Source organism: Alosa sapidissima, chromosome 7, assembly GCF_018492685.1.
Source record: "Alosa sapidissima isolate fAloSap1 chromosome 7, fAloSap1.pri, whole genome shotgun sequence".
Lineage (NCBI taxonomy): Eukaryota > Metazoa > Chordata > Actinopteri > Clupeiformes > Clupeidae > Alosa > Alosa sapidissima.
In genome coordinates, this window is record NC_055963.1 from 17,546,161 (window position 1) to 17,571,675 (window position 25,515).

Below are 25,515 nucleotides of genomic sequence, written 5' to 3' on the forward strand. Positions count from 1 at the left end.
TTCATGTTGGCCAGCGAAGATTTTATTTAAAAACTAACAGGTTTCAATTTCAAAAGTAAAATTAAGATTTTAGTAAACGTCCACCTACTGTTACTCCACTGATCTGTACTCTACTCTCATAACATAAATGACCTAATTATAAACCCCCAGCATAAAATAAAGTCATTAATTGTCTCATCAGAAAGAAAGCATTAAATACTATAAAAATAAATCAATTGCACAAAAAGAATATGTTATGTGATGGTGTTCACTAACACTCTTTGTGCAACATTGGGAACATAATAAAAAAAAAAAACATCTTTACAAGGTCAACTGCCACATACAGTGAAGACATTGGTAAACCCATCATTAAGATATTTAACAAAATCAATGCACACAAAGCAACATAAAATCTATTGTTTAATTATATTCATTTAGTCTGTATTGCTAAATTCCACATATTCATTTCATGAGACAATGAACTGCATGAGTGTTAACACAGTAGTGTATCTGAAAATGTGCTGACATTCCTGCTCAGATCAATGTAATGTATTTCAATCTTACCCAAAATATAAAGACAAGGGGCAAAGCACGAGAAGACACCAACAGAAATAGACAATTTCCTGTCAGATACTCAAACACTTTCAGACTTAACGAGAGGTAAGAAATGAATGTGTGTTTAACAAAGAAAGTAAATTAATTGGTAGTTGTATCCAGGCACTGAATGAGGAGAGAGAGAAAAAAAAACTTAAATACATTTACAGAAAAATCTAGCATCACTGTGCTTAAAAGTCTCCTTAATAATGCTAATCTGTGAAATTGTTTCGCACACTTCATAGCTAGAGTTCAGATGAACTATAGGTAAAACTTAACTGGACATTGCAACCTCTCGACCTGACGAAAACAGCACTGGCTACGCACATACGTGCAATTTGGGACAGTATACAAATAAGGATGGAATAGAGGAAAGGAGGCATTTTACATTAAGTCAAGAATATTTCAGAGGAAAAAGACTAGAGGCCATTACAGTGTGAGTTGATGCTGTCCAGTATACAGTTCCGAGCTGCCGATTGACAGGATTTTCTTTTTACATTGTAGGCTGTATACACACGTTTACTGTACAAATGTACTGTGCTGTTAATCGGACCTATGGATTGGTTGCATAGATTCTGAGTGCCATAGTCAAACCTAATGGCTTAAATCTTTGTTTAACTGTTATTACAGCAAGGAAAAGATGTATAATCATAGTGTTTTTGTTGGTTCAAGTGAGATAGATAGAGTACATTAGATTTGTGAAGTGATCAATCTACAGACCATTGCACTATAATGGAGTAAAGACAAGACGTATATGCCACCGGCTGAACAGAAGCAGCCAGCAGAACTCTTATAAGGTACCTTTATCTTTGATGTGGCACTAATTCATGAATAATAAATTAGTATATTCCTCTAACTAGGATAAATATAACTGTACTGCTAATGGACATAGGGGATGAAGGGCATTTTACATTTAAATAATGGAAAAGCAGTTATGGAAATGCACTTAGTTAAATTCTGTTTCCCTGACAATGTTGAGGCTCCTATGATTTACAGTGAAAAGTTATTTACATCGAAGATACACTCACTACTGTTTACATGTATACGACTAACATTTCATGTCCTATTTGAATATTTTGTTTTAATGATGTTCATGATTCAGAGTTAAAAAAAAAAGAGTAATTTTAATGTTTTAGATTATCTAATTGGAGTGGGATCATATTGATGCTACTGAAAAATGGTACCTGTAAATTAACACCGACTATATGGCCTAAGTTATCATTTAACACATACCCACACAGAGAAACAGACATACAAACACACACACGCGCACACACACAGTTCTGTAATCGTTTCCTGCCAAACTATAATCCTTACAGTAAATACTTGTCATGATTATTCTCCTCTGTAGTACTGATGTTAAACATGATTGGGCACCTCAGTTGGAACTGAACGTCTTACAATATGCACAAGACTTTTTGATACACGGCTAACCATTTACCCAAAGTGAGCATATAAGCAAATATGCAGAGCTTTTATGGAACAGTGCTGTCTGGAAGCTAACGTTTGCTTTTTCTGTGGACAAGATGAAAGTGAGCTATACAGTGATACGATGTTATGGTAAGGATCATGTGTCCTACAAATGAGGGAAGATGTAAGTCCAAGCACGCACACTCGCACACCCACACAAAACACTCCATCTCAAAGAAAGTGCTCACTTTTTCTGTTCTATAGACACTTTAGCGTCGTCTCTATGGATTTATAAAAAAAAACAAAAAAAAACAAGCTACACACTTTACGTGTTTCCCATGAACACTCTCTCACTCACTTAGGCCCTCTCACCGAAAAATAATAACAAGGAATGAAGTCATGTCACCTTCAGTCAATTAAGCATTCAAATCCCTGATTTTGTTTTTCCGCCTCAACCAGCTCAGAAAAAAATTAAATAAAAAAAGTCTACTCCGCCCCCTGTGAACCCAAGACTGTTCCACACAAGAGGCCAACGGAGGTGGTGGTGGGGGGTGGGGTCGGGTGAGAGTCAACTATGAGAGAGATCCAGTTTGGAGAGGATATACTGTTCATGGAGGGCTGGTGCATGTGTTGGAATGCGTGTATGTGTGTGTTGTGTGTGTTGTAGGAGAAATCGAGATCGTGCCCACTTCGTCATCAGTAGATGTCAGGACAATCTGTGTATTTCCTATTGAAGTAGCCGCCTGTGTACAACCAGTCTTGAGATCCTGTGTATGGGTTGGTGCCTGACTGGAACCACCTGAAAACACACGGAACAGCAGCATCATCAGCATGACCATCAGCCACCAAATGCTAGAGCTGAGGAACACACACTCACACACTTATTTATCATTCTCCTGAGGCGGAGAAGTGAGGATTCTCATTCCTCTCCTAGGCTTACGAGGGACAATACAGTCTTGGGGAATTTCCCTCTGGGACACACTGCCCTGCTGCCTTCAACTGTCTAATGAGGCACTTGCTGTAGCAGGCATCAAGGTAGCAGCTATGAACTTTGTTTCGGACGGCCTTGCAAGAAAGCTACACAGAACGCCGCGAGATACAAAGGTATCTTAGAAGGCAGCATTTTACAGAAATATTTGATTCGGACATGCCTCGATGCCTCGCTGCCACCGAATGCTCTGTTAGAATGGCAGGATTTTTCAGCTTTGGACACAGACATTATAATGTCTGTGTGTGCAGGACTAGGGGAAATCCTGGCGTTGGGGGTAGGGGCTCACCTGGTGGACCAGTCCTCCTGTTCTCTGGCCCTCTCCTTACGGGATGCCCGCTGCTTCTCCTCCAGACGCTCCTTCTCCTTGCTGGCCTCATCTACACAAGACGCACATAAACATGGGGATCAATTTAGATTTATTTTTTTAACACACTTTTACAATTTCCATAGCTGAAACCACGATAGTATTACTTTTGTTGGCTTTGATTAATCCCACACTTAACATATGAATGTTAATACATACTGTACCACGATAGTATTACTTTTGTTGGTTTTGATTAATCCCACACTTCACATATGAATGTTAATACATACCACGATAGTATTACTTTTGTTGGTTTTGATTAATCCCACACTTCACATATGAATGTTAATACATACCACGATAGTATTACTTTTGTTGGTTTTGATTAATCCCACACTTCACATATGAATGTTAATACATACAAGTGACACACATTTTATGTTAACATACAGTACATGGCTGTGCTATTCTGCATCCCCACAATAAGTCTGAATGAGTTATTATTTTCAGGTCAATATACTGTGTGCTACACAACAGCACCAGCAGGTGGTGCTCATGCCCTATTTGTGGCAGAGCTGTGATATGTGAAGGGGGGGAAAACTACATTACCCATGTTGCCATTCTCCATGGCTCTGATATCAGGACGTAGACGGCAGTCTGTGGGTGCCAGAACTCCCTCCATGCCTGGCTCCAACTCGTTCAGCGTAACCGCAAAATTAGTGAAGTTGTACATCTACAGAGACAGGAGACAGCCAGGGTCAATTTGCTTTCATACTTCAAAAATACATTTTGACTGAATTTTAAGGTTGATGCGTCTGAAGAATTTTGTGTCTGGAAGAATTTCAAGAATCTAAGAATTTAAGAGTTTTCATTTAAGTTCTAAGAGTTTTAATTTAAGCTTACAAGTTTTTCTTAGAGGTTCACGTTAACCGTCTCAGCAGTGCATGTATATTGTGTAACTTTCACGTTAGCGTTTTCAGCAGTGCATGTATATTGTGTAAGTTTCACATTAATGGTCTCAGCAGTACATGTATATTGTGTAAGTTTCACGTTAGTGGTCTCACCTGTGCCGAGTGGGCTGGTCTGGATGATATCCTCCAGAGCAGAGTGCTGCCAGGTATGACCGCAACAGACTCCTGCATCTCTGGCATGTCGTCCGCCTCGTCATTCTCTCCGCCACCAGGTTCCTCCTGACACACACGCCATACATTTAGATTATACACACATACAGCATCACATAGAAACACACACACCTATCTTAAGCAACACATCTATGTTAAACAAGTCCCATTTACATACATAGTTACTGTACATACATTTACAAAACACACAACACAAATGTCCCATGTTCACAACACAAGTTCTAAATATATGCCACTGTAGGTACGTAAGGTCACATAAAGACATACATTTCTTCATTACACAGGATTGAAATGGATGGCCAACTATGCAGTCACAGTCATGCATACACAACACACACCCTGGGGCTTGGTCACACAAGCTGAACCACTCAATGGTTGATTTTGTCTTTATTTTCTTTTCTTTTAAAAACCTACAGCACATCTCACCTACTAGACTAAAAACACTGATCCACCCTTCACTTACAAGACAACTTTCCAGGAAGGCCCGTCTTAATGTCAGGGTTGGGCTTTGGTATGTATAGCTCTGTCTAACATTACAGGATTTAAATAGACTAGTGATGACAAAAAGGGAACTAAACAACACTACATTCACTAATCGTACATTTCACGTTCACAGCATGAAATGACATCGGCCTCAATTCTCTCCTACTGAAGTGTATGGGCCTCAACAACTTCCAATACACAGGAGACACTAGTTGCCTAGTCGGCATTCAAAAGACAACATTCAAACAAGCAAGACTACAGCAGTCTGCCAAAGCATTTGCAGATACAACACTACTAGTGTGTGTTTTGTTGTTCTAGCTGGCATCATCTATTTTCAGTGTAATTAACACAGCCATCACACTAAATCAACTGGCAATGAACTAAAATACAATGTGCATCAGATTTACCTTATGTGGATGTTAACACAAGCAAACTGCGTGGCCAAGACATCAGACACAACAAATAAAAAGAAAGACATTCAGAATAACAGAGAAAACAACATTTCCATCAAGCAGAGTGGTACAGCACCTACTCCTAGAAAGAGGGAGGGAAAGGACTCTAACACGCACACACAGACAGAGAGAACTAAACACACTCCTCACCTGCTTCTGTTTCTTAGTGTCAGCACCACCCTTCTTGTCAGACTTCTTGTTGCCCTCGAAGGTCTGGGGGTCCACGCTCCACATGCACTCGGTCCACTTGCCATAGATCACACAGCGTTTCTTTTTACTGTCACCGCAACAGAGGTTAAAGGAGACATGCATTAGATTCAGGTTTTTCCCCCCCACTTTCTAGTGTCAAACAGCTACTAACTCAGGCTATGTCTACATTAGCCCGGATCCACATTACACCATCGCATCCAAGTTACCAAAGCGGAGAAATTTGTTCCTAAAATCCATATTAAAGCGAATGCGCAATAACGTAAATTTGGCCTCACTTTCCTTTCAAGTTTTAGTTTTGTGTATCAATTTAAAACTCTTCTTCATGTGTACATCAAGCTGAAAAATACCCTGAGCATGTTAGCAAACAACTAGATGCTACCTCGCGTCTCCCGACGAGTAATTGTTCTTCATTTCTATACAGGTTTTATCATTTTCCTTCTCCTGTATCAAGCACTGATCTCTCTATTCTGATCTCTCCATTCCGTCTCCTGCATTTAAAGACTGTACTGCTCTAGCTGACATTTAAATGAAGTGAAATCTGAAAATGCCCACAGACTGACCTGCTCAGAAACTCAAAAGCACAAACAACTGCACCAAAATGAGAATCAGCCAATCCACAGTGGTCAAGTGGGGAACATGGTTAGCATGGTTAACAGTACAGTGGTCTATCTGAACTCATTTGACCCTGTGTGCTCTGTGACTGACTGCACCCGGCCCCGTGCTTATTTTCAAGCAGCTGCAGAGCACAGGAGTGCTGAATGACTACCGGCGGCAACTTCACACTTGTCTCTCTCCCTCTCAAAGCGTCTGTCTGTCTGTCTGTCTGTCTCTCTCTCTCCCTCTCAAAGCGTCTGTCTGTCTGTCTCTCTCTCTCCCTCTCAAAGCGTCTGTCTGTCTGTCTGTCTGTCTGTCTGTCTGTGTCTGTCTGTCTGTCTGTCTGTCTGTCTGTCTGTCTGTCTGTCTGTCTGTCTGTCTGTCTGTCTGTCTGTCTGTCTGTCTGTCTGTCTGTCTGTCTGTCTGTCTGTCGTAGGATGGGAGGGAGTCAGCGGTGTCTGACGCAGGCCTTTGTGTTAAACACACAGGACTCCGATAGTGCAAGAGCCACATTCTGTTTGTCCAAGTGCATATTTACATGGCCAGCTTTTATCACGGGCTTGTGAAAATATTGACTGGTCAGTTATTACCAGCTCATTACACAAGAGCATGGCGATCGAATACAGCACCGACCAATTGGCTTTGGGCTTTCAACTTCCACTTGGTTAGAACAAGACCGGCTTCTGAAAGTAGTCACGAACATTCACCAGTGAAAGAGAGGTGGTCAATTTAATGTCAACCTGTGGTGTGAATACCCACCCACATTTACACTGAACATGTAGGGTGTGTGTGTGAGTGTGAGTGTGAGTGTGAGTGTGAGTGTGAGTGTGTGTTTCACAGTCCAGCTATTGTTGGAAGGAGGAGATAAATAAGTAGTGAGTCAGGCTGACAGATTCAAGGTAGGGAGGTGTGTGTGTGTGTGTGTGTGTTCCTCACCTCTTATCCTGGATGTAGCCTTCTACTCTGTGCAGGTCTTTCCCAAACATACCACAGGGCTTGAAGTTCAGCACACACTTATCTCCAGTGCTGGTCCAAGACAGAACAAGAATTAAAGTCAGAATAAAGGCAATATGATCCAATGCATTTAGTACACTCCAGCTCCTAACCATACACAACATAATAATGTTTAAAATCACAAATAAGTGACTAACTGTACTGACATGTTAACTTTCTGGATATAGTATCTGGTTGGTTTTGAAGAACACCAAGGGGTAGATAGTACACTCGGTGCAAAGTGATCTCGTGCGGGCAACAGATGAGGCGTTCAGGAGAAATCCACATTAAACAATCCGGTGGGGACGTCTCACCTGTGGTTGACTATCTCTACAGTGCCGTACTGTTCGATCCAGAGTTTGCCCAGTATCACATTGTGTACACAGCAGTAAGGGTTGGTCCATGTGTAGGCCTCTTTGTGCCTAGAGAGAGAGAGAGAGAGAGAGAGAGAGAGAGAGAGAGAGAGAGAGAGAGAGAGAGAGAGAGAGAGAGAGAGAGAGAGAGAGAGAGAGAGAGAGAGAGAGAGAGAGAAAAGAGTAAGAGAAAAAGAAAGAAAGAAAGAGAGAGAGAGAACAGGGTTAAGCTGAAGCGGGTTAAGCTGAAGCGGGACCTCATATATGATCAAGCAATGAACTTAAAGGTCTTCAACTAAAGGCCAAGGGCCAGACAGTTCTGGGGACTGCTGTGGTTTGGACAGGAGAACGGTCTTGGAGCCAGTTGTGTTCAGAGATATTGCTGTTTGCAGTAGAATGCTGTGTCCGTGTCAGTGGTGTGTTTATGGGTGCTTATCTACAGCCACCCACCCAAAAAATAAACACGTCTATGAACAAGGCTTACCTCCAGCTAAATACCTAAATACATCCTAAAGACAAACCTAGAACACTAGAACTTGTGTTCCTAGTCTACACACCCATACTCACTTGAGAAGTTCTAGTGTGATGGTGCCTTTGGGCTCAGCCTCCACACTCTTGCCCCAGAACTTGAGCTTGGGGTAGATGGACCCATGGAACGTGAAGTCTCCGTCCAGACTCTCCGTGTGGAAGGCACTGACGGGGGGGTGGTGGCTCACCTGCTCCGAGATCAACCGGAATCCCTGATCCTCCCTGGGATACGAACGAGCAAGCGAGTGAGTGACCGAGTAGCAAATGAATGAAGGACATGGTAGAAGACAGATGACCAAGGGAATATTAATCAAAGACAAACATCTTTTATATAGCATCACATATACATAAATACAGATATACACAGATATATAGTGCCTTTGTCCAAGACCAATTTAAATCTTTCCGTCTGGCCACTGATCCAGATAATGAACAAAGTGAATTCCATAAAATCTGAGTGTGGACATTCAGCCCTAAAGAATGTGGCTGCAAATCTATTAGCCAAGAGGGTGGAGGCTAGGGCGCCAAACATAGAAGGTAGTGACTGTTCCTGTGCTACAAGACTACACGCTAATATGACACAGCAGAAAGGTATTTCTGCAACCACAGTGTGCTATTGTATTTTTACAACAAATACTGAAGAGATACATCTATATGATGACACTCAAGTTGAGCAAAAATTACAACTGAAAAAACAATCCATTCAAAGTCCTGAAAAGCACAAACTACAGGACTGTAATGTCAACTAGCACTATTTTCACCCAAAGCTCCATTCAATAAAAGGCACAGGGTTCCTAAGACTCCTTGAGCATGAAATTCAAGGACTTTCCAATTCCTTCCTGCACCACTTCTTAACATTTCTCAATTGTGCCATGCTACAGTGATGGCAAGTGGTTTCAAGCCCTTTCTAACACATAATGTCAAGCACTTTCAATGATTCATGTCTATTTACAAAGACTTTCACTGCCAGTGTGTATCTCCGAGTCCTTCAGTGGCTCCGCTGCCTTACCGTGCGAGTTCGTAGGTCTCTCCCAGCAGCGGGTTGAAAGGCTTCCCTGTCCTGTCCCACTGAGAGGCCACTGCAGACACGGCAAAGGCAGCAACCGTCTGCAGGAGACCATCAGACACCAGAGAGTGTGTGTGTGAGTGTAATGGACTTTCAGCACCAATGTGTGTGTGTGTGTGTGTGTTTGTGAGTGTAATGGACTTTTAGCACCAATGTGTGTGTGTGAGTGTAATGGACTTTCAGCTTCAGTGTGTGAGCGTAGTGTTTGTGAGTGTATGTGCATATAAAATACTTTCAGCAACAGACAGACAGAGAGAGAGAGAGAGTGAGAGAGTGTGTGTGTGTGAGAGAGTGTAATGGACTTTCAGCTTCAGAGAGAGTGTGTGAGCGTAGTGTTTGTGAGTGTATGTGCATATAAAAGACTTTCAGCAACAGACAGACAGAGAGAGAAAGAGTGAGTGTGTGAGTGTGTGTGTGTGTGTGTGTGAGTGAGTGAGTATGTGCAGTGGACTTTCAAACGAGTGCGTACCAACACAAGCCGTTTTAAAATATCCCTGAAGACATTCATGGCTGAAGGCTAATCAATCATGTGATGACTGATCTTTGTATGAACAAAATTCTAAACATGGAGATGATGTATTTTTGCATGATGTTTCATACTGTATGTGATGATTGTATATGTTGTTTGTTTGTTGTTAAGTCTTAACTATATACACAACTATATAGTATTGTCTGAATGGCCTATATTGTCCTTTATCTTCCTCCCCAGGGACCACAGATGCAAATTAGCTGCAAAGCTAATTCTGGTACAGCAATTGTACTGTACATGGCTCCTGTCAAATAAACTAATAAACCTTAAACCTACAGGTACACTTCTGAACATCTGTATGCAATGTGTGCAGTGCACAGCATATAAATGTCATTGGTCATGCTATTTTAATGTGCATTGCAGAGTTTAGTGTTGTCTAGCACTGTTTACTTTACTTTTTACAATTTTTTTAACTACTGTCCTTTTATGCTTATGACAGAACACTTAAACCAGCATGGACCAGGTGATGCTCATGGGCAAACCCATGATCCTCTCATGGTCATCAGAATGAATGAATGAATTATTTTATTACTCTTTGATTTTGTTTATGTAAAGCACATTAAATGACCACTATGTATGAAATGCACTATATGAATAAACTTTACTTGATTATCTATCTACACACCAATATATGTGGCTCACCTGCATACGCTCTATAGGGTCAGTCTGCGAACAGGCTTTCTGGATGAGGTATGTGTGCTCCATGTACTCCGTGATTCGCTGCAGGAAACTCAGGGGCTCGTTGAATACGATGGGCATGGTGATCTTGGACAGTTCCTGCACGTCAACAGCATACACCACAAGGTCAACACACACACAAAGACACTGGGTATGGTCTTACAGCGAAGCTACACCAGGCGCGTACCTGAAGCATTCCGTTCGCGACGCGTAAAATCTATTTTAGATGAATAGTCTATTTTTTTCGAACGTACCCGCTGCTATTACGTCTGGTGTAGCTACTTCCATTGATTATAGTGGAAGCTAATTGTTACAGCATACGCAACACGAACGGAATGCTTCAGTTACGTGCCTGGTGTAGCTCAGCTCTTAGGGTTTGATATGATTATATGTACAGGACACAATCCCTGTGCACTGGCCATTTTCAGACCCCAGGCGCTGGTGATACGCAGAAATATCAGACTTCAAAAGTAAAGATCACCGCAGACTGGTTTAATATTACTGCTTGTTTATTTACAGCTCAAAATAAAAAAAATCAGAAATATTATAGCAGTTGTGCGGTGATCTTTACTTTTGAAGTATGATCATATGTATGTTTGGCATATGTGTGGCATGTACAACGTAACGTTTTCATGTATCCCACTTCCATGATAGATGCTTGACTGTGAAAAGTAAAAAAAAAAAAAAAAAAGGCTTATGACTTTCTTACCAGTCCAATACATTTCTTCAGGATGCTCCACACACTGAAGTTATTTCTTGAAAACATTGCAGCAGGCAGAGTGGTTCTGCAGAAAACACACAAACACACACATATGAATACACTGTATATATTACTCAACATATCAGGGTTCCCACTCTTTCTTCAACATCAAATTCCACAAACCCAAGGACCCATCATGGCATGTTTTAAAACAGATCAATGGAAATGTTATCAATGTGAAAATTGATACCGAATTCCACGGCAATAAGACTGACACAATAGGGATCTGTATCAGCAGCTCAGTAATAGGAAATGTCCCATTGTGACCACAGCATAGTTAGCCTCGCTGAAAACGACCCAAGTCCCATTCTCATTCTTTGCCGAATCCTATTGATTTAATTATGGTGAATGATTTGTGCGGCTAAGCAGAGTCAAGGGGGCACACCGTTGGGGCAATAACTAGCAAACTGGTGGTGTAGTGTAGTGCCCCTGTGTCCATTCAGCTCCACACTAGGATTCACCACAGCAGGGTAGGCGCTTTTCCCCTGTTCATTTACAATTTTGCCAGAGTAGCTTAGAAGAAAAGGCCATTGCCTTTCAGTCACCTTTTAACATGCATCATTTGACCTCAATCACCCATCCATGTAAAACCACACAGCCATCACTAGAAAAACCGTTCTACTGCACAACAATGGGTGCACAAGATTGACATAGGAACAATCTAAGTAAGGAGCTGAAATGCAATTACAAATATCTATTTTAATCTGTTAAATTCAGTACAGCCAATCCAGAAATTAGCAAAAATGTTTAAGCGCTATCATCTATATAGCAACCAGACACTTGTCAATCGATCGTCATGGAACTTTGCATAAAAGTTAGATGTTAACTACTAGGGCTGCATTAATTGATCGATTAATCGATGAGCTGTCTACTGCTAGTCAATGAATCACCAACTATTTCGGTAATAGGTTAATCAGATTGTCATTTTGTTAAGGAAAACACCAAAACATTCTCTGATTGCAGCTTTGTAAACATGTCCATTTTCAGCTTTACATGCTCTTTTATGACTGTAAACTAAATATCTTTGGTGTGTGGACAAAATAATCTTGAGAAACAAATTTTGTTCTCCATGTTCTGACATTTTATCGATCAAATAACTAATCGAGTAATCAAGCAAATAATAGACAGATTAATGAACCACGAAAATATTCTTAGTAGCAGCTCTAGTAACCACAAGCTTCCTTATATTTAATATTACCTAGAGACTCACTTCTTGACCAAACTTAAAAGTGTAAACATTTATTAAATCCAGAAAGTCATGTTTCTGGGTTGTTTTACATTGTACATTATAGATAAAGGAATGTATTCATGGCAAAACTAGAAAACTATATGAAAGTAATTTGACCAACTCGCCTACACTTACATTTTGCTACATAAGACTTATTTCGTTGAGACAAGCCCAATATAGTTAGGAGTGGATTCAATAAATCCTTTCCAGTTAGTCACGTCGAGATTGCCATGAGCAAAAAATTACATTAGATAGCAGTTGGGTTCAGTGCGCGGGCCGGGCAGGGTAGAGCCATGAGAGTTTGCTGTGACTCTGGAATGTTCCACCTTTATATACATAACCAACATATTGTATGTGCCTTCCATCACTAGGTACAGGTGAGAAGATAGCTAGCTTCCACGCAAATGACTTCTGAGGCTTTAACATAAGCTTGCATAAGATCTTGATATACTAAGGGTGGGTCTGCATCTGAATTGAGAAGGGTGACAAAACGGAATGCCTGTTGCACCGCTGGTCTCAGAGGGTGATGGAGGCGGAGGCGGAGGCAGAGATGGAAGGATAGAGAGTATGGGGACGAGGCGGGAGATAGACAAACAGAGAGAGTCAGAGAGGGAGTCAGATTGAGTGTGCAGGGAGGGCCCGTGCCCTGTGTGGAATCCGGCCATACCTGCGCTTCTTGATTCCATTGTCCTGTGGAACGGAGCCATTGTTTTTCTGTGCGCCGTCTGCCACAGCGTCCTTGAAGCTGGCCTCTGACATGCCCTCACACGACTCATCCGAATCCAAGCCTGAGTCACACACACATACACAAACACAGAGAGAGAGAGAGAAAGCAATTTAAGAATCTATGTCCAGAGGGGATCAACCGCATCGAAGGTACCCAGGCAAAAACACACCACACACCCATGTGCATGGACAAGCAGAAAATAATAATAATGCATTTCATTTGTTTCCCAAGGTCGCCTTGGGGCACGATCAGACAGGACGCGTTTTGCCACTTGTAAACTGCGAGGTGCACAATGTTTTCATAAAAAAACGTGAATGACGTTGGGGCTCTTTTCTGCTTTGAAAACGTGAGGCACTCAGAGCGCTTAAGTAGCGCGCAAAACGCTTACTGGCAATACAAAACAACAGAAAAAAAGAGTCCTTGCACTGCAAAAACAGCATCCTATCTGATCCTGGAAAAATAAATATAAAACAATAATAATGTGCATTCATAGATAAGGCCTGAGAATGCTCCAAATGCTCCGAATGCTTCAAACTCCAGCTGATTCACGATGACACATCCACTGCAGGGTCAGCAGCAGAAGATGCTAATTCCCATCTGAGGCACATACAGTATGCACCATGTGGCATCAGGCTGTTGTATGAGCACATCTCTACTGCAGATGTGGGGCAAATGTCGGGGGGGGTGGGGGGGCATTACTGAAGGGGTGATTGGATGGGTGGTGGGCTGTAAATGTAGATGGGCTGCATAGTAAGTTACTATTAGTAATAGATGTCACCATCATAAACACAATTTTAAATGAGGAAAGGGAACATTTGGACATGCTGTGCATTGTTCCTCCCCATGTCAGGCTTGCAGGAATAAGGAAAGCAACATGGTGGAAACATAGCCTTAACCACTGAATATAACCTTTTGTATGCTTATGGTTTTTGTTTATTTTCATTATTGATATGTGATATTGTATTGATAGTATTGGTATTACTAATTTGGTTAATGTAGGCTTACCAACTTTTTTTTCAAAAATGTTAATGTTGCTGTATTGCTCTGTAATGTTCCAAAGCGTCAGCTAAATAGCCTAACCATAACCACAACCACTGCCTTGAGACTACAGCTTAATACAGCTTTGACAACCTGGATCTGAAATACCGCAGTCACAACCACATCCGACCCTGGTGCACAAGACCAAGCACCGGTGGCCCTACACAAAGTCCCACAAATACCTACACAGTGCACGAAGAAAACACTCCACACGAGAGACAGGCCGTGTCCTTATCTGACCCCTTACTAATTCCTCATAATGGAACCCATGGTGATAGCAATAATACTCTCTGCATTATTGAGGCCAGCATACGCAAGGCAGGTAAGATGAGAGCAGAGGATATCTGTGGCCCCAACTCCAAAACAAAGGCCCTAGCGCACATGAGCACCCTCCAAAGGGAACACACCTTCTGGTCAAGCAACAGCCACCCCCCCCCCCCCCCAGGAAATCATGCTAGAAATCCCATGGGCTTGCCAAATTAATTGCAGGGCTTCATGCATAATGCAGTATTGATTTAGCATGGTCTGCAGGGCTCTACACTAACATTTTTTTTTTCAGGAGCACTTGTGCGCCCAAGTTAAAAAATTTAGGAGCACAGACAAAAATTTGGGAGCACAGTCAGTTCTGTACTTAACTTACACATAATCTAACATTATACTGCAGCTAACAGTTAACCATGCCAGTGCACCAATTGCTAATATTAAGAATGACTGACAACATTTAGGCTACAGGAAACAGGATTTTAAAGATCAGTGCCTACTTTATTTTCAGTCTGTTCTATTTTCCTACATTTTGTTAATGTAAAATAATATAATACATTGCCATATTTGCATTTAGCCTGTATATCAAGTATCCTGCCAAATGTAGGCTAATTTATTTATTTGTGAATCCATCTATAGCTAATCCAAATATGCCCATGGTGACCTATCTGACTGCATACTGCCTAATAGACTACTACTACTAAAACAGTCCATTTTCTCTTCCACAAAACCCAACATAGGCTAATCAAGGATATACGTTTTATACTTTTAGTTTTTATTTGAAATATCTGCATTGATGGGGACAGTAGGCAAACGTTAGGCCTACTTTCGTTTTGCACTTCAGCTTGTATTCGGTGTAAACAAACATACATGCGTGGAAGCCTGGAGTTGTCAGTAGCGTTCTACCTTTGAATAAAATGGGAGTATTACGGGAGGGTCCTTTTGTGCCGGGTCATTCGCTACAGCTATATTTTGCATATTGCAGCCAATACGTCAACTGGGCTAAAAGGCATGCTAGGTTACCTTTCCTTCTCTCACTGCATTCTCAGAATCTCATCCTGTTCCTCCTATATCCAATGAATTTGGTGGATAGAAGAACTAATTTCTTCAATCTTTGCATCTTGGCTGGCTAATCTAACTTTCCGCTTTTTCTACGCGCTCTTGGATTTGATAGAAGCGACTACTAGCGAGTCACAACGCGAAACTGCTAACGTTGATGGGAGGTGTAGTTTTTATGCTGCATTCGCGACGTGATTCTATGGTTTGCACCAGTAATTTTTCTCGATGTTGCGGTGTATTTTGTAGACAAACATTGACATGGTTAGAAGTCATTCGCACCAGTGTGCCTAAATATTTTTTTGCACTCGCACGGAATCATTTTTACTCGCATGTGCGAGTGAAATGGGCGCACTGTAGAGCCCTGGTCTGGTTCGTTCCAGAGGGAACACAGCCCACAGTTTCCATTTGATAATACTGAAATATATCTGACAGAACTGATACTCCTCAAAAACCCCAAATTGTCAGCTGGTGAGTCATAAAGCTGATGGTGTTGAAGTTTGAGCCCTGGGTAATATGAATGTTAAGTATCTCTAAGGTTGGCGGTCTGGCTTCTTAGAATCGGGGAAAGAGCAGGTTGCCCTCTCCATAACCTCTTCAGATGGTGGGCCTGTTTCATCGCAGCGTAGTGCCCGTTACTGTAGTAACACTAGCTGTGCACAGGTCAACAGTGAAGTGACTTTGACTAAGAGTGATGATACATGGGACAATTTAGATTTAGATCAATGTTTCTGGGCAACAACATAACAGGTTCCACATGTTATGATTGGATGATCACGATTATTTGCCTACAAAAAAATGGTACTCTTCACCACCGTCTTCTCAACAAGTCACATCAGTTAACAGTCTTGAGAGCCATGTGTAACAGTAATCAGCTGATGCAACAGCTGTACAGCATGTGTGTTAAGCGTCTCAACAACTTAAGAGATGTGCTAGAAAGATGCTAGCACCCACGGGTTTTAGCGCTACTGCAAGCATGGTCGCCTCCTAATCTGCAGGTGCTTGAGCAGGGGTGGGCAAACTGCGGCCCGCGGGCCGGATCCGGCCCGCCAAGCACTTTCATCCGGCCCGCCGAGCATTTCATTTAGTCATCAGGCTGCTCGCTATTTTTTTCCTGCGATAGAGACGACGTTGGTTAGCTCTACTGCAAACTGCTTTTCACTCTCCTTAGATAACGTTTACAATGTCAATGTCAAAACATCATGTTAAATAGAGATAACATCATGTTAAACTAAGTTAACTCTTAGTTATCTCCTTTGCAGCAGATCTAACGTGAACATTATGCAATCCATTTAATTGGGAACTCGTCTGCACTCACGAGAGGGAGAGAGAGCCGCAGGTTCCAGCTGGCTTGTGATTGTTGATAATTGATATCTCCATCTTATAAGAACGTTTTAAAAGGAAATCATGAAGGCAACAGTAGTTCCCACTACTGACCATTTAAAAACTGTGATAGGGCCCAGCCGTATAGGTACAGCACTAGCCATAGCGGAGCAGGCAGAAGATCATTGAGAAATAAACGTGAATTAAAGCGACTGTGCACAATTTATACATTTGTTAAACAGCATAAAATTAGCAGTATTTTTAAGCAATTAATATTTTAAAACAAATACTTTTCATACTAAATTATAGGCTATAAAAAATGTCTTTTTTTTTATGCGTGTGGCGTGGGGGGGTTGTTGTGCGGCCCGCCGGCCAATTTTCGAAACCCAATGTGGCCCTTGAGCCAAAGTTTGCCCACCCCTGAGCTAGAGGTTGTGGGTTTGAGCAGTCGTTCAAACACAATGCAGTTACACGAGCACAACTTCTCACTACTTGTTTTTAGGTTTGCAAATGACTCCATGATCAGCAACCTGAGACACACAACGTCCCTGAACTCACCTGTGACGGCGTCGTAGAACTCATCCTCATTGTTCATGATGCAGAGCTTAAAGCCGGGCCCCTGTGCCCTTCTAAAACATCCTCCCTTGCCCGCTTGGTCTCTGGCAACTCCGGCTCCACAGGCAGCACGGCAACGAGACCTGCATACAGAGAGAAACAAGGAGAGATGAAGATCTTGTCCAACGCTGTATACACACACCCACATTAATGCAAGCATACTTCACATAGTGTAGAGGCCAGAGGAGGCTTATGTCTGATCCCAACAAGTGTTTAGTCTTCCACTTTCATATGAAATAAACACAAACACAGAGGAGAACCAACGGTACATGGTGTCAAAACTAGCGTAATAATAAATCAAAGATAACACGATTTGTAAGCCTGTGCAATTAATCAAATTGATTTTGATTACCAGTCATTTCCTAACTATTAGCTACGGTTTAGACATTGATTTTGCAAAATGGTATGGTATTAATATGGTTTTGTTTTTTTAACTTGCATAAAACACTGTCCTGCGGTTTATACACAATGCGGCTAATACACAGGAAATTACTGTACAATTTTAGCCAAGGAGAACAAACACCAACGTAACATTGTCTTTTGCAATTACATTTTGAAAATCTACACAATTCATTATTTTTTTTCAAGTTCAATAAATGCAGGTTGTTTACAAAGTGAACAAGTAATCGTGTTGTGAATAATGATGATTAGCCTACAATTTTCACAATCGAGCAGCTGTTGAAAATGTCAATCTGAAAACTCTGATTTGGTCATACATAATGAAAACACATTGCTATGCGAATAGGGCGATAGTAAAAAGACAATTACTCAAAATAATAATAAAAAAGAAAACGCTAAGAGAGAGAGAGAGAGAGAGAGAGAGAGAGGGAGAGAGGAAGAGAAGAGAAGAGAAGAGAAGAGAAGAGAAGAGAGAGAGAGAGAGAAAAAAAAAGAGCAAGAGAGATTTTATGGCACCATCTGCACTGCTATAGCTGTGGCCCTCCATCACCATACGCGTGCACAGTGGAGACCCTTTGTGCGAGCTGGTCACAGGCTGCTGGGGCTGATTTCACGCCAGCCTTGCCTCTTTGTCTGAGGCTTGACCAGCCCTGGGTCATAACACATCATAATCTGCTTTGTCTGCATGCGCCGCAGAGGAAAAAAACATTGATATCAGAATAGAACACAGAGATCTGAACAGATCATGGAGAGATCTTCAAGCTGTTTTCAGACTACTCTAATGAAAACATGGAAAGTGGATTACACACTTTCAAGAAAGAATTACACACACCGTCTTCCAAATTAACAGCAGGAATCCGCTGGCTGACAGTACAGTTTAAAACATCCCATGACAGCAAAGTGTGGTGAGGTCATCTTATGGTGTTCCTCTGTTCATTCCCTCAAGACACAATAATGTCATACTTTTGTTTAATTAGTGTGCAGTGCACTATGCAGTTACTTGCACATCCAATAGAATAAGCCCAGCTTTAGATACTGACTTCATGACCTCAACAACATCCAAAGGGATGGATTACAAAGGATAGCAGAGGGGCACAATGGCAATGGAGAGATTCCACAAACTCCACAACCTCCGAAAAACACACCTTAAGCCATCAATCCCACACTAGACTAGAGTCCTAATTATGTAACATATGTGGCATGTTGCATAAAGCACACTTGTTCTGTTTCTGTGATAAGGCTTATCATGATGCTTGTCATGGTAGAATGACACAACGTCCTCATACTTGACCCGGGCGGAATGTCGAAGTTCAGTTTCTAGAGTCTTCCAGGAGGACTCAATTTAAAAAAAAAAAAAAAAATTAAAAACATAAAATAATAATAATAATAATAATAATAATAATAATAATAAATACAAAAACACAAAAAACTTAATTTTTTTTAGTTTTAATAGTGTTAAAATTAGTTTTAACACTATTAAAACTAATTTATAATAGAGATGCTTCTCATCAGAACAGTTCCTATTTTGGTTTCCATGGAAGAGAAAGTGGCAGCAAGAGCGGCAGCAAGAGCCTGGGGCAGAGACAGAGGCAGATCCTCAACCTCAAAGTCCGATGACATGTTTTTGAAACAAACAGTTTGGCTCCTGGCATGAAGACTAACGGCAGAAATGAAAGGTCAGGATCAGTTCACACTCGTCTTGAGGCCCACTTCCAGGAAGTTTCTGAGCGACCATCAGGTGCCGAGCTACCACCTCACTGTGGCCTCCAGTGTGGATGTGTTCCAGCTGTCTCCTCAGGAGTGAGGGGTGGTGGAGGAACACACCACAGTTAAACGGACTTCCTATCTGAGGTCAAAAAACATGGGCCCGTGGCACCATTACTTGGTTGTGTAGCTGTGTTATCAGCTATGGTCACCTAAAGGATACATGAAACAAGGCCAACAATCACAAGATCACTCTGAAGGCAGCAAAGCCACACTGGTTCACCCCACACAGGGACATCACATCCAAGGTCAAACATGGAAGGCCCTTAAGATCTTCACTGGAGATTTGACATCTTGCTCCTTTTTCTGAGATTCTGATGACAAGAGTTGCATGCTGCCATGTCGACTAATATATCTTTTTTATGCAATGACGCATTAATGCATGATGATTATTATTCTCTCAATTAGCTGTTTAATTGACAAAATGTCAGAAAATATAGGGGGGGGGGGGGGGTGTCACCTCTGTGTTCCTCAAAGCCAAACATTTTGTCCTTAAATGTCCACATGCCAAACATATTTAGTTTACCATCAGAAGAGCAAGTAAAGCAGAAAATATTACAGTTTTAGAAGCTTCAATCAGCAGATTTTGAGGCATTTTCCTTAAAAAAGGTTCAAAACCGATAACTGATGACCAAAATAGTTTTAGCCTGGCGAGCCAGACCCACATTAAAATGTAGGGTCTGGGCACTCACCGTTCGCAGTGCTCAGTCCGAGGGGCGGGATAATCAGTTGTCTTTCAAATTCCCTCTGCACGCAATAGGACAGCGGCAACGCTATGAGTCCCATGCGTTTCCCACCAGCGGAGCTAGTTGGCTAGTTCAAACGTTTGCCAACTTAATAAAAGCTTAACTCGTGTCACACTGTTCGCCAGCAGCAACATCCATCTTATTTGTTTTCAAGTAGCAGGGAATTCAAGCCAAACCGTTGCAACTCTGCCATCAATCATTATGTTAAGCCCACCTAACGACTCAATACACGATTTCATTGGCCTGATTGAGTTTCGATTTCTGGAGCTCACAAGCCAACGGAGAGTTGCTAGACTAGCCCTGGCAGCAAACGTAATTTGCTGCCGCTAGGGGCGCGTCTAGATTACAAAATAGTTGGCTCTTAACATAATAACTGACAACTAATCGATTAAACAATTCGATTGTTGTAGAACTAAAAGGGTATTTGAAATAGTCTTGATATTCAATACAAATTAGCCCATTTCACAAGATGGGGCCGCTGTGTAAATCAACTTCCTGTGGAACAGCACAGTCCCATAGACAGCAAAAGAAAAGTCCACAGGAAAGACAAAAGCAGGAAGACGTTTTACCCTGCCAATTAAGGCATCATTAACATCAACGAGGCCGGACACCTGGACACTGTGGAATAGGCTTATTGACATGTCTAACACCTCTTGAGAACTCAAACCCTTATCATGCAATGAAAGAAACCTATTTCACTAAACACTGAGCAGCAGTAGTGATAAAATCAGAGTTTCAGAAACACAGATTGAAACTATGATGCATAGAACTTCCCACAGCCTGAAAACGATAACATAGCACAGACACAACAGATTCCAATTCGCCTGCTTGACAATGCTATCGACAATGAATCAAATCTCTAAAAAGCAGGCTCTGCTTGTTTGATGAATAGACAACGAAGCAAAAGTTTGGGAGGGCTAAACTTACTCTCCATCCTCCAAAATGAATTACCATAACAGCAAACAAAAACAGTACCCTGACTGGCATTCAACCAATACAAAACCAGACACCTACCTAGCTATATTAGAAGAAGTGCTCTAATGACAGCTAGGCTATATTAGAAGTGCTCTAAAGACAGCTAGGCTTTATTAGAAGAAGTGCTCTAATGACAGCTAGGCTATATTAGAAGAAGTACTCTAAAGACAGTGGCTCTAAATGAAACCCAAAACTGTAAAATGAGCAAGAGACTGGCAATAACAGCGTCACCACTTACCCGTTTAGTCTGTGCTGTACTATGTTGATCTAAGACTTTGTTATTCTTTAGCATTCAGAGTGAATGGGAGAGTCCCCATATGATACTCAGGGTGGAGACGAAGCGTCTGTAGGGAGAGACGAATGCCAACACGGGTGGTAACCACAGTGACGCCGCCTGAAAGAGTCCGGATTGTCAAACTGTCTGACGTCAGGGAGGCAGGGACCGAGCTGGTGTCAGCCCTCTCTCAGGACAGATGCTGCAGCAACGGTAGCGAAGACAAGGGGCCTGGCCCGATTGGAATGGAATCCCACTTGGCGAGACAGATTGGTTTTGTAAGTGAACCACTAGATAGATCATAAGCCTTGATGAGCACTGTAAAGTGTGAACTCAGCACAGGAGAACCTCCAACTCTTGTGGTGACCTAGGTACCTGGGTGAGACGTCATGGTAGTGAGTCAATAACAGTAGACAGCGGGATTAAAAACCATTTGTCCCACAATCCCACTCCCGGGATCAAACTCAAAGGAAGAGAAAAGTAGGGAAAAAGGTGGTGATGAACTGACAGCAATGGGTCAGAACAGAAGCTGGAATCATGGTCACGGTTAAATGATCTTTCTCCGCAGTTCAGCAACAATACATTACTACCAGAACTGAAGCAGCTCTACAGCCCATCTCAAAAAGTTGAGTAAATAAACAAAATAAATGAGCAACAAGGACAACAATAGTAAAATACCATCAAGGAACTTTCCCACACCTCAGAGATGGCAATAGCGTCATATACGCTTACGCTCCCTGGTAATACGGTCATAAACTATCTAGACTAACTAGACACGTCAACTCTCACTAAAAAAGTAAATTACCTGGAATGCAATAGCATTCAGAGAGAATGGGAGAGTCCTCTTTGAGTGACAAAAGCACCTTGGCTGTGACTGACACGACATTCAGTGCTTGAGAGGTGGAGCATGATTCAACATTTTTGAGTGACAAAAGCACCTTGGCTGTGACTGACACGACATTCAGTGCTTGAGAGGTGGAGCATGATTCAACATTTTTACACAGCTGCTCCCAAACCGTAGGGCAGGTCGGGTGACACGGCAGTGGCACTATTGATCGTTTAAGGAATGTGTATCGATACCAGGGTGCGCACCCACTCCCATCGCTTGTGCATGGCTCATTCAGCCAGCCAGGCGAGTCGGGCGAGCTGCTGTCTTTCACAGTCACACATACAAACATAATCCACTCACCAAGCCCTTTTTCACCCCTTGAGACATGCATAGATATGGAAACAGACTAGTAATTACAACAAAAACTCAATTTGTACACAAACAAGAATACTCTATTTAGATAGATAGATAGATAGATAGATACTTTATTGATCCTCAAGGGGAAATTCAAGAAATGGGCACCGAGTTGTGCTATGTGCATTGTAACGAAGAGAGCATTCAAATGTAGTCACAAAAACACCAGAAGCAAATTTATCTGGAAACAAATTTATCTGGAAACATACCTCTGGCTTGTACAAGAATGATGATGTGATTAGGCCAATGAAAGCGACTGCAAGTACCTAACTCATAGCGAGAATAGTTGAGATGTGGTCTACTGAAGGCATCGAAGCATGACTTGTGAGGAGTTCTGCACCAGTCCCCCAAGGAGCTCTGAGGTCAAGTATGGCAACATCAGATGAGATCACATGTGAAACCACCGTAGTCTCTTAATCGTGTCAAAGAAATATAGGCGATATACTGGTGCCCTACTGGAGAGGAGTAATAGCAGTTAACACTCGCTGCAAGAAATACGCTGGTGTTCAGTGATGCACATGTGCATTCAACTGCAGCGAATAATAGATACACATCTGCACTGCACTGTACATCGAGGATTTACAAGTAACATTAATTAAGAAGACTGTGTAGATTAAGAGGCTGTAACACCAACAAACTGCTTCTTAGGACAACTTGTGGAATCCTATCATACACTGTCAACTAGCAGCTCTTAAAAAAAAAAAGGGGGGGGGGGGGGGGGCAACCCGTGTCTGGTGTCCAGTCTCCACACCCCTGTCTCCCTGCCAAACAGGAGAGCAGCAATCAGAGGCATTCTCACGGTCTAGTTGTCAGCCCTGGGCGAGCCTCTACAGTGCACACACACTGGCTGGACACACTGGACTCCAGCATGACCACTGCACTCAGTTCTCAGAACACAGTTCTGAATTCTCAGAGCACAGATTTGGAGGTCTAATCTCACATATTATGGTCACTCCTTGGCAATGGGAAATGACAATGGTGTCTCACTGTGTTGGGATTCATACATCAGCTACAGAGATGTAGGGACAAAACTGAGGATGCTCCAACAACTTAATGAACTTTAGACTCAAACTGCTGATTTTTGTCATGCCTTGGAGGCCTATATAAAAGAAATAGGAAATGTAAAAAAACAGCACTTCACTTAGGGCTTCCTTTTTTATAGCTGAAGAACATGATCACTTGATACTTGCATTACACATTGACCCCTTGATAGCACGCATTGTGCTGCTCCTGTTCAAGATTCTGTCCAGCATCCCCATGAAATGGACTCAAAATGGACTAAAAGTGGTCAATAGTCGATCTGATTCGTTACACTGGCAAAAGTGTACAATGCGTAAACTATTATCACGCGTTTGTTTACTGGTGCAACAACACCATACACAACAAAGTAACATGATGTAGACATCCAGGAAATATTATATAAAATACTGTATTAAGCTGAACAAGGCAAAAAACTATCGGACAACAGATAAGCGATCCATCCGCTACGTTACAAGTGTGCATTTGTGACTAAATAATAAACCGCGAGGATTTTGCAAAACTAAGCATTACGACAGATAGAGGAACCGGACTTTATACTATTTCCAAAGACATAAGCGACCCAAACTACATTAACAGTAGCCTATTGCAGGCGGTTGTGATGATTCAGAAATCGGCTATTTTGCGCACTGACGTTTATCCAATGCGCTATTCTAAGGTTAAGGTAACGTTAGGTAGTACGCTAGCCACCAACTACCAAAACAGTGAGGTTTTAAAATAAAGTATAATGTTACTATGAAGTACTCATGTGAAACACCTTAAGAATATGCCTATGAACTTCAAAAGAATAAGTCTAGCTCCCTGACTTGGCTTTTTGCACCCTCGAGCAAACTGCAAAAACATCGATTATTTGACCCCAAGCCACTGCCAGTTGCCTATGATGATACCTGCTATTTAGAATTAAGCTATTTTTCGCTGCTAGGCTAGCTTTCCGTCTCTTACAGGACTCTTGGATGCAAAACAGTTCGCTGCCACTCAGTTTTGACCGAGACATGTTCTTTTGAGCGCCATGGGCTCCAAATGTTAGCATTACCTTGACTGGAAGAATGACCATAAATTAATACTCTGTCAGGGCGTTTTGCTTGAGGTAGGTGGGCTATCATTAGGCTAGCTGGCTAACAGCAATCCTGGCTCGGAAAACCCGCGAGCCAACCCTGACTTTTCTGGACCAATTCGAACACATTGTGCAAAAGGAAGAAACAACAACTAAACAGGACAGTGAAATTAGGTGCCAAATGCATTTCGCACCTTACCTTCGTCGGTGAGAATACGGACGTTTGGCTGAACAAGAGAGGTCCAAGGCTGGATGTAACGCTAGTGATACAGAGCTGACACAGAGACGGAAGTGACTGAGGGAGGTTTGCTTGACACGTGTAACAGCCAATCGTGTTCTGTTGGACGGGTCGCCTGACTAAGACAAACATACGTCAGTGAGGAGAGGGGCGGTCGAAATATTGTAGCTTTGCACTGATATGTGCAGCTCATTTATTCATACTACTGACAGTATATCTATGATTTATATTGTTGATAACAAGAAGAATATGAGGTTTTGATCAACAGGCTACTTGTTACTTTTGCCATTCATTTTTCTCTGCAGCCTCCTCTGAACTTTGTTAAACTTGAGTTTTGTCATCCTGTGTGTGTGTGTGTGTGTGTGTGTGTGTGTGTGTGTGTGTGTGTGTGTGTGAGAGAGAGACAGAGACAGAGAGACACACACAAAGAGAATAATGGTACTTGTAGGCTACATATAAAACATCGACTT

At 41.9% G+C, this 25,515-nt stretch overlaps 1 protein-coding gene across 4 annotated transcripts; it reads right to left on the reverse strand.

Annotated features, from left to right (window-relative positions):
* On the reverse strand, positions 1–25,128 carry osbpl2b (oxysterol binding protein-like 2b). 4 transcript variants are annotated; one of them, XM_042097991.1, is made up of 14 exons: positions 25,007–25,128; positions 17,258–17,397; positions 12,962–13,082; positions 11,016–11,091; positions 10,271–10,405; positions 9,043–9,140; positions 8,073–8,255; positions 7,467–7,574; positions 7,096–7,185; positions 5,506–5,632; positions 4,343–4,468; positions 3,888–4,011; positions 3,261–3,351; positions 1–2,782 (listed from the first exon to the last, which is right to left on the reverse strand). In XM_042097991.1, exons 2-14 carry the CDS (start codon positions 17,292–17,294, stop codon positions 2,680–2,682), a joined length of 1,419 nt encoding a protein of 472 aa, XP_041953925.1. In that variant the 5' UTR covers positions 17,295–17,397; positions 25,007–25,128; the 3' UTR covers positions 1–2,679. The 4 variants fall into 4 exon arrangements, with proteins under 4 accessions (XP_041953925.1, XP_041953926.1, XP_041953927.1 ...); XM_042097992.1 differs by having other exon boundaries at positions 25,002–25,076; XM_042097993.1 differs by lacking the exon at positions 25,007–25,128 and adding an exon at positions 21,437–21,566 and having other exon boundaries at positions 4,343–4,465.
* Positions 25,129–25,515: the final 387 nt, after the last annotated feature.